The sequence below is a fragment of the Mus pahari genome, chromosome 1 (assembly GCF_900095145.1).
Source record: "Mus pahari chromosome 1, PAHARI_EIJ_v1.1, whole genome shotgun sequence".
NCBI classification, from domain to species: Eukaryota; Metazoa; Chordata; class Mammalia; order Rodentia; family Muridae; genus Mus; species Mus pahari.
Window position 1 is genome coordinate 12,485,991 of NC_034590.1, and position 9,016 is coordinate 12,495,006.

The 9,016-nt window shown below is 41.0% G+C and overlaps 1 protein-coding gene across 1 annotated transcript in view; it reads left to right on the forward strand.

Moving 5' to 3' along the window:
* LOC110333151 (zinc finger protein 433) overlaps positions 1-7,958 on the forward strand; it is a 20,246-nt gene extending 12,288 nt beyond the window's left edge. The window contains 4 exon segments of the mRNA XM_029538044.1: positions 2,448-2,574; positions 2,767-2,827; positions 3,385-6,003; positions 6,005-7,958. Coding sequence (XP_029393904.1) covers positions 2,448-2,574; positions 2,767-2,827; positions 3,385-6,003; positions 6,005-6,668 — 3,471 coding nt within the window. The 3' untranslated portion in view covers positions 6,669-7,958.
* Positions 7,959-9,016: the final 1,058 nt, after the last annotated feature.

Here is a 9,016-nt window from a genome sequence, read left to right on the forward strand (position 1 = left end):
CTCTCTCTCTCTCTCTCTCTCTCTCTCTCTCTCTCTCTCTCTCTCTCTGTTAATAACCTACCGAATCCAATCACTATTGCACTTACAACTGCCGTGAGCAAGTGCAGTGGCCGCGTCATGTACCAAAGATAGCATTTGACAGTTCTCATCAGCACCTCTCCAGCTCCTGTATCCTTTCCATCCTTCCGTGACGTTCTGTGAGCTTGGGGGAAGTTGACATAGAAATCCTGTTTAGTCTTAGGCTGGCCACTGCTGAGGGAAGCTTCTCTGGCCAAAGTTGCAGGCAGAGTTAATTTATAGGTATAATTATGAATATTTAAAGCAATCTTACAATATGATTTTTTAGCAAAACAATAAGAACTTCCTCTCAAGGGCCTGTAACCTCCTGAGCTAAGAGTATTGGATCGGGTTTACACTTGAGTCTGAATTTCTGTGGGATAGGCCACAAGCCCACTTCAGAGGCCCAGGTTACATACTTTTTTATAAGAGTTAGGTCATGGTGTCTCTTCACAGCAATAGAACAGTGACTAAGACAGTCCTGAGATAAGCCATTCATATATGGAATGTTCACACAGACAATAAAAATAACTTACCAAGACATAAGGAAGGAAAAAAAAATGTGTTGAAATACTTCATGGATGGAATGTTCACACAGACAATAAAAATAACTTACCAAGACATAAGGAAGGAAAAAAAACATGTGTTGAAATACTTCATGGAAGCAGCGGGTGAGATCCCAGAGAGGGGAGGGGAGTGCACCAATGAAAAGAAGTGGAGGTCTTTTGCTAAGAGTCAAAGGAAGGCAGAGACAGCAGATCCCTGTGACTTAGTGACACCGACTTCCTCTTTCCCCTCTCTCCCTCCCTCCTGAGATATGGATCTTTACAGGACAGCTTTGAGATCCTGGATCAAGTGATCCTAAGTCTCAGGTTTCCCAGCAGTTGGCACTACAACAAATAGCACACCCAGCTACTTTGAGTTCTTGTAAAAACATGTGTTATTCCATTGTTCTCTTTCCTTTGACATCTACCGAACAGATACTAAAAACTTGCTCTCTATTAGTTCAAGACTCAGGGAACATGACCGAAGAGGGATCATAAAGACTGTAGGAGCCAGAGTATGGAAGAGCGCTGTGAAGTGTTGTCTTCTGCCTATGATGTGGGGTCAGGATCTCACAGCATCTATGGTTATTTGCATAAGACCTGTACAAAATCAAGCCCGCCAGTAATGCTCGCATAAAATCACCAGCTAATGAGACTCAGCTCCTCTCTCAGGAGCCATCAGCAGTTGATAGCTGCTAATGGAGGAGATTGAGTTTTTTTTGGGTGTATGGCTGCTAGGAGGTTGTTGGTATACATGCAGGTAGAACTCATTGAACTTCGTGGGTAATTAAAGCAAAAGCAGAAGCAAGGGTCTGGAGAGGTGGCTCAGTGGTTAAGAACGTTTGTTGCTCTTGCAGAGGACTGGGGTACAGTTCCCAGCATTCACAGGGTAGCTGTCCTAACCCAGTTCCAGGGGCCGTTATGCCTCCTCTGGGTTCTCCAGGTACCACATATGTGGTACATAGATATATACGCGAGCAAAACAACCATACACATAAATCTAAAAACAAAACAAATGGAGAGAACATGAAGATGGGGGAGGGCATGTGCTAGGGTACAGAGGGAATGGAGGAGGGGGAAGGTGGGGATGAATGTGAGCAATGCATACAAACAATGTGTATAAATACTTATGTGCAAAATTATCAGAGAACATATGAAAAGATTTAAAGCTCTCCTCTTGTGGTCATTATTATCTCTCGCATTGACCGCTTTATTAAGTCTGGGTGAGTGTGAACTGCTTTCAGGATTTTAATATTTCCCTTGCTATAGTCACATAGCACAGGTGCAGTTCCCCATAAAATAAGTTTTGACAACTTGTGTGAAATTTGTTAGGGCGTATTGCCCTACATGTACTGTGGGGGTGGATTCCTTCCTTATTGCTGTGTATGAAACATTTCAGAAATTCAACAAGGGTTCAGAAAATGCCAAATGATTCCTGGAATCATTTAGACTGAGTGACTACTATTGCCGTTTATGCTGGTAATGCCTCCTATCATCTCGGGTGCATGTATCTGAGTAAAGCTACTCTTTGTGCTGAGGAAACACGGTCTTTTCACTGTAGTCTATTTTGTCCATCATTCAGTAGGAATTTGTTATCACAGGTACAAGAAAATCCATTCTAGACAGAGACATGGATACGGCTCCAGTAGAACACTCCAACCGCTGGTTGCAGTAATGAGAGGAGAGTGTTAGTCCACTATTTTGGCAATTCCCTATCTGAACATGTCAATTTTAGCATTAGAACTATCTGTCATTAAAAGTTTGGAGACTGCAGAATTGTATGAACATTATATCAATTATACACAGTACTGTTGGTTTCACCCATTTTCTTATGGGCTACTAAAGGACTCGGTGACCTTTGAGGATGTGGCTGTGAACTTCACCCGGGAAGAGTGGACTTTGTTGGATCCTTCTCAGAAGAACCTGTACATTAATGTGATGCTGGAAACCTGCAGAAACCTTGCTTCTGTTGGTAAGACTGTTGACATACCTTTACTTTTTCAACTGGACAAGTGTTCCTTTGTTCTGTAATTTGGAATATGGAAAGGGAAGAATTATGTGAATAAATCAGATATGAGTACAATGTGCATTAAGCCTAGGAACTTAGCATTTTTTGTAGTTTCTGGTCACTTGTAATATTTTTTTTTTCTGGGTCTACATTTAGGAATCAAATCAGAATACCAGACCATTGAAGACCAGTATAAACAACCCGGGAAAAATATAAGGTAAATTACATATATTAGCTGGGAAAAAATATCTTTTGAGAGAATCTTAATATGCTATGAAAGTTTATAAACAAGTTAGCAAGGCAAACACAAATTTAAATTATTCACCATTATAAAAATTTTACAAAATATGTGATTCCATGTAAGAATGCTGTCCAGATTCGAAAACAGTTCACTTGGAAAAAGTACCGGGAAAAATGCATGTCTGATCTTTGCTGTTTTGGGAATAGCTTTAAGAGCCGTGTTGCAGTATTGCCAATCCTTTTAGTTAGAGAACATTTAAATATTGCAGAAGGCGTACACTTTCTCTGATTTAGGCAATAGTGGGAGACTAGGACCTACCAATAGCTAAATGGTCATCAGTACAGCGACCATTAGTAATGTACCTGCCAGTGTTTACAGCCGTCAAATGCTAGGTTTGGTCTGTGAGAATTAAGAAGGCGATGATGCATTTGGAGAAACCTCCAAGAAATCACATGTCAACAGAAGTCTAGAAATTTCTGCTCAAGTGAAATTATGTGACTGTATTTTTTCACGTCTCATTCATCCTGTAATAGGGACATCATAACCCGCTCTGGATACACTCGATGCGAGCTTGAGGACTGTGGGGAGAAGCAATATCACTCCAGTTCTCTCACAACTATTTACATACACATGGGAATCCACACTGTGAGCGGAACGTATGGATATGAAGTATATTCAAAACCCGTTGGTGTTCCAAGTTCATGCGGCACTGATGAGCAAATTCAGAGTGGAGAGCGGCCCCATGGATATAATATAAACGAAACAGCCTTTAGTTGTCCCAGCTCATTTTGCATCCATGGAGGAACTAACACTGAAGAAAACCCTTCTGAATGTACACCATGCGGGACAACGCTGAGTCCTTTCAATTACCTGCCGTTTCACAGTGGAATTCATAATGGAGGAAAACATTTTGACTGTACACAGTGTGTCAAGGCTTTCAGATGTCACAGTTCCCTTCAAAGACATGAAAGAATTTGTGCTGGGGAAAAACCATATGATTGTAAACAGTGTGGGAAGTCATTCGTTTATCCCTATTTACTTAAAATGCATGAAAGGCATCATACTGGAGAGAAGCCTTATAAGTGTAAGATATGTGGTAAGGCATTTCTTTGTTCCTCTTTCCTGCAAAGACATAAGAGAGCCCATACAGGAGAAAACCCCTATAAATGTAAGCAATGTGCTAAGCCCTTTAGACGTCTCAGTAATCTTCAGGTCCATGAAATAACTCATACTGGAGAGAAACCCTATGAGTGTAAGGAGTGTGGTAAAGCTCTGAGAAGCCACAGTTCCCTTCAAAGACATAAAATAGTCCACGCTGGGAAGAAACCCTATGAGTGTAAGCAGTGTGGTAAGTCCTTCATTTATCCCTACTTACTTCAAACCCACGAAAGATCCCATACTGGGGAGAAGCCCTACAAATGTAACCTATGCAGTAAAGCCTTTCGTTGCTCCTCCTTCCTGCAAAGACACGAAAGAACTCACACCGGGGGAAAGCCCTACGAGTGTAAGCAGTGTGGTAAGGCTTTCAAAGGGCACAGCTCCCTTCGATTGCATGCAAGGTCTCACAGCGGGGAGAAACCATATAAATGTAATCTATGTAGTAAAGCCTTCCTGTGCCCCTCTTTCCTCCGAAGACACGAAAGAACTCACACTAGGGAACGGCCCTATGAATGCAGAAAGTGCGACAAAACCTTCCGGGGTCAGAGCTCTCTTCAGTTACATGAACGATCTCATACCGGAGAGAAACCCTATAAATGTAAGATCTGTAGTAAAGCCTTTCTATGCTCCTCTTTCCTCCGAAGACATGAAAGGATTCACTGTGAAGAAAAGCCCTATGCATGTAAACAGTCTGGGAAAGACAGAAGTTCCTTTAAAAGTCAGAAAGTGTCTCATGCTGGCGAAAAGCCTTATGAATGTAAGCAGTGTGGTAAGTCCTTCGTTTACCCGTGTTTACTTCAAGTTCATGTCAGAACCCACACTGGTGAGAAACCCTATGAGTGTAAACAGTGTGACAAGGCTTTCAGAAGTCTCAGTTACCTTCGTATACATGAAGGAAGTCACACCGAGGAGAAGCCCTATGAATGCAAAGAGTGCGGTAAAACCCTCAGTTGCTCCAGCGCCCTGCAGTTACACACACGGACACACACGGGTGAGAAGCCCTACGTGTGTCAACAGTGTGGCAAAGCCTTCAGGGGCTTCAGTTACCTTCGAGTCCACGAAAGGACCCACACTGAAGACAAGCCCTACGAGTGCAAGCGGTGTGGGAAAATTCTCAGCTGCTCGAGTTCCCTTCAACTGCACGAAAGAACCCACACTGGGGAGAAACCTTACGAGTGTAACCAGTGCGGGAAAGCCTTCAGAGGTCTCAGCCGTCTCCGAGTCCACGAGATAATTCATACCGGCGAAAGACCCCACGAATGTACCCTCTGCGGCAAAGCTTTCAGGTATCGGAGTTTACTTCGCGTCCACGAAAGGACCCACACTGGTGACAAACCCTATGCTTGTAAACAATGCAGCAAAGCCTTCAAAAGCCTCAGTAACCTTCGAATACACGAGAAAACTCACAGTGGGTTCTTCGAGTGTAAACACTGTGGGAAAACCCTCAGTTCTTCCAACTCCCTCCAAGTACACGAAAGGGCCCACAGTAGAGAAAAATCGCACGAGTGCCAGCAGTGTGGCAAAACCTTCCGCCGGCTCAGTAATCTCCAGGTACATGAAAAAACTCACGCCGAAGGGAAGCCCTACAAGTGCAAGCAGTGCGCAAAGTCCTTCCTTTATCAGTATTTACTCGAAAAGCATGAGAAGTCTCACACTGCAGAAAAGCCCTATAAATGCATGATCTGTGGTAAAGCCTTTATCTGTCCCTCTTTCCTTCAACGGCACGAAAAGATTCATAGTGCGGTAAAACCCTACGAGTGTGTACAGTGTGGCAAAGCGTTTAAAGGCCTCAGTTCCCTTCAGCTACACGAAAGAGCCCACGCTAGAGAGAAGCATTATGACTGTACACAGTGTGGTAAAATCTTCAGATGTCACAGTCTCCTCCAGGCGCATGAAAGAACGCATACCGGTGAAAAACCCTTCGAGTGTGCAGAGTGTGGCAAAACCTTCAAAAGTGCGGGTTACCTTCGGATACACGAAAAAACTCACAGTGGTTTCTGAGTGTAAGCAGTGCGGTAAGATTCTCAGCTGTTCAAGTTCTCTTCAGTTACATGAAAGAACACACACTGGAGAGAAACCCTACGAATGTAAGCAATGTGGTAAGGCCTTCAGAAGTCAAAGTTCCCTTAGAAGACACGAAAGGATTCACGCTGGAGAGAAACCCTACGAGTGTAAGCAGTGTGGTAAGTCCTTCATTTATCCATGCTACCTTCAAATGCACGAGAGATCTCACACTGGAGAGAAGCTCTATAAATGTAAAACATGTAGTAGAGCCTTTCTTTATCCGTGTTTCCTTCAAATGCATGAAAGAACGCATACCGGCGAAAAACCTTATAAATGCAAGCAATGTGCTAAAGCCTTCCGAAGTCACAGTTCCCTTCAAATGCATGAAAAAACACATACAGGAGACAAACCCTATGAATGTAAACAGTGCGGAAAAGTTTTGATAAGTCACAGTTCTCTACAGAGGCATAAAATAGCTCATGCTGGGAGAAAATGTCATGAATGTCAACAATGTGGTAAGTCCTTCATGTATCCATATTTACTTCAAACTCATGAACGATCTCACTCTGGAGAGAAGCCCTATGAGTGCAAGGACTGTAGGAAAGCCTTTACATGTTACCGTTCCCTTCAGAGACACGGAAAAACACACACCTGAGGGAAAGGCTCTGTAAATGCAGACAAACATGGGAGGATGTTTAGACTATTTAGTTCTCTTCAGATGTGTGGAAGTACTGGGAAAGAGCTAATGAATGTAAAACAAATGCTGAAGGTTGTTGTTGTTGTTCTTCTTCTTGCTGTTGTTTGCTATGGAAAGTTTAGAAGGATTCATGGGGGGGGGGGAAATCCCTTGAATCTAAGAGATGTGCTGAGACCCTCAGTTCCATTTGAAGACGTGAAACTACCTGGTGTTAAAACTCAGAATAGAATATGGTATTTCATTTCTTAGATCTACTTAAATACATAAGCTAATGAAGGTCGTCATTTGGGAAGTAAAGCATATATTTTAACAATACTAAAAATCATGTGATAACTCCGATTAGTGGATCCTACAAATTTATGTGTGTTGAAATGTTGGAGCAAATCATGCTAAAAGCTTTATAACATAAATGAACAGCTATGCAATTTATGAATGTCTGGTGGTCTCCAGTGATTTGCATTTGGAGACATTCCCAGCTGCACCTGGTAGATCAGGCCTGTACCCGTGGGTACTCTGGTTTTGCTGCAACTGATAGCAAGTTCAGGGCCAGCCCAGACACAACTTAGTGAGGCCAGTCTCAGTAAAAAATTGGAAAGAAAACCAAAGCAACTCATTGATTTAGCTCTGGTCTCCCAGTTTAATTTCTAGTCCTAGCGTAAGAGAAATGAGAAGGCTCCTGGGTGATGAATTTCCACTTCTTTTACCGGAAAACACTGAGCTGAAAGTTTCCCAAGTGTAGACATGAACTTTAACTGCAGAAATAGCTGATGCAGATTGCTAGACAATTTCTTAATTACCATAGACGTACCTTATAGTGTAGCCCACCATACACTTATGCTACATGGTATCAGCACTCCACTAGCCTGTGGAATGTCGCTTCACTGTATATTTTAGGCATGGTACCAACAAATATGTATCAAGCAAAAGATTTGGCATGAAAGTAAATGCTTTATCTATGAAGAATACTTATTGTGAGTGGACTTTTCAGGACTAGATCTTATTCAAACAGAGACTTCGGTGAATATAAACTCCTAGGACACATTAATCTACTGTAAAGTATCAACACTATAGACTTGGTTTATAGTATATTGATGTTTATAGTATATTGATGTTTATAGTATATTGATGTTTTCCTAAGTAATAAATAACTTAAAGCTTTATACAGTGTGTATAATTTTAATAATTTGATTTTTGTGAAAACAGTGCTTAAAAATGTAGCCATTTTACGATTGTTTAAAACTATTTCTTTGTATGCGTGTTCTATATATATTTTTGCATTATAGATATGTTTTTAAAAACATTGTGAAAACCATCTGTCACTTAGAAGAGAGGCAGGAGGTTGGTGTCTGTAGCTTTCAGATCTATATGTGCACTGATTCTCATTTGCTTCCCACATCACTCCTCTATGTTGTATCATATGATTAACTGTACCTTCCTTTGTTCTGATCATATGACATTGGCATTGCTTGTGATGTCATGCCACGCAATGCCTATTAACAGCTCCTTCAAGCACCTCAGCTCACATGCAAGACTTGCTGAATGCTGCAGACTGAAGTCCTTTTACTAAATGACCAGAGTTTTCGGCTCTTACGGAAATGATTTAATTGTGGAAACAGACCTTTCTGTTTTTCCAGTATCATTCATCAGCATGTAAGTACTAGATTAATTTATCTTTGCATTGCACTGTATAGTAGAGTTTTCCTTTAAAAGTTGCCTGAGTTACTGACTTGTATTTTATTGAAAAAGAATCATTCAATGATTATTGGGTTTCAATAAAGAAAAATATTTTAACAACTTATGAAATGGTCCTGTCTGTATTTCTGCCTAGTATTTCATGTGATGTTCTTTATATTTTCCAAGTATAAAATCCAAGTATCAACTCTGAAAAATATTGATTCCTTGTTTGCTGCATTATCAAATATTCAGCTAAGATTTACTTTTTATGTAAAACTAAGTATGCCTATTTTATTAATATACAAGCTTAACTTTTATAATAAATGATAAAAATGTCTAGTTACCAAATTGTTTTTAAGTAGATTTCTTTGATTTGTAAACATTAAATGTTTCATTTCAACATCTACTTCATAAAACCTGTCAACTGAGAGATGCATTACAATTTCTCACACAAAGGGAGTCACAAATAAAACAAAAACAAAACTGAATTAGTCCAGTGGTTTCCAGCTTATGGCACTGTTTTTGGTCTTGACAAACCTTTGGCAGGTATGGTCTCCCTGGAGGAACTAGGTCCATGAAAATCAGACTTTCTGGCAAACACAGAAGTGGATACTCACAGTCAGCTATTGGAT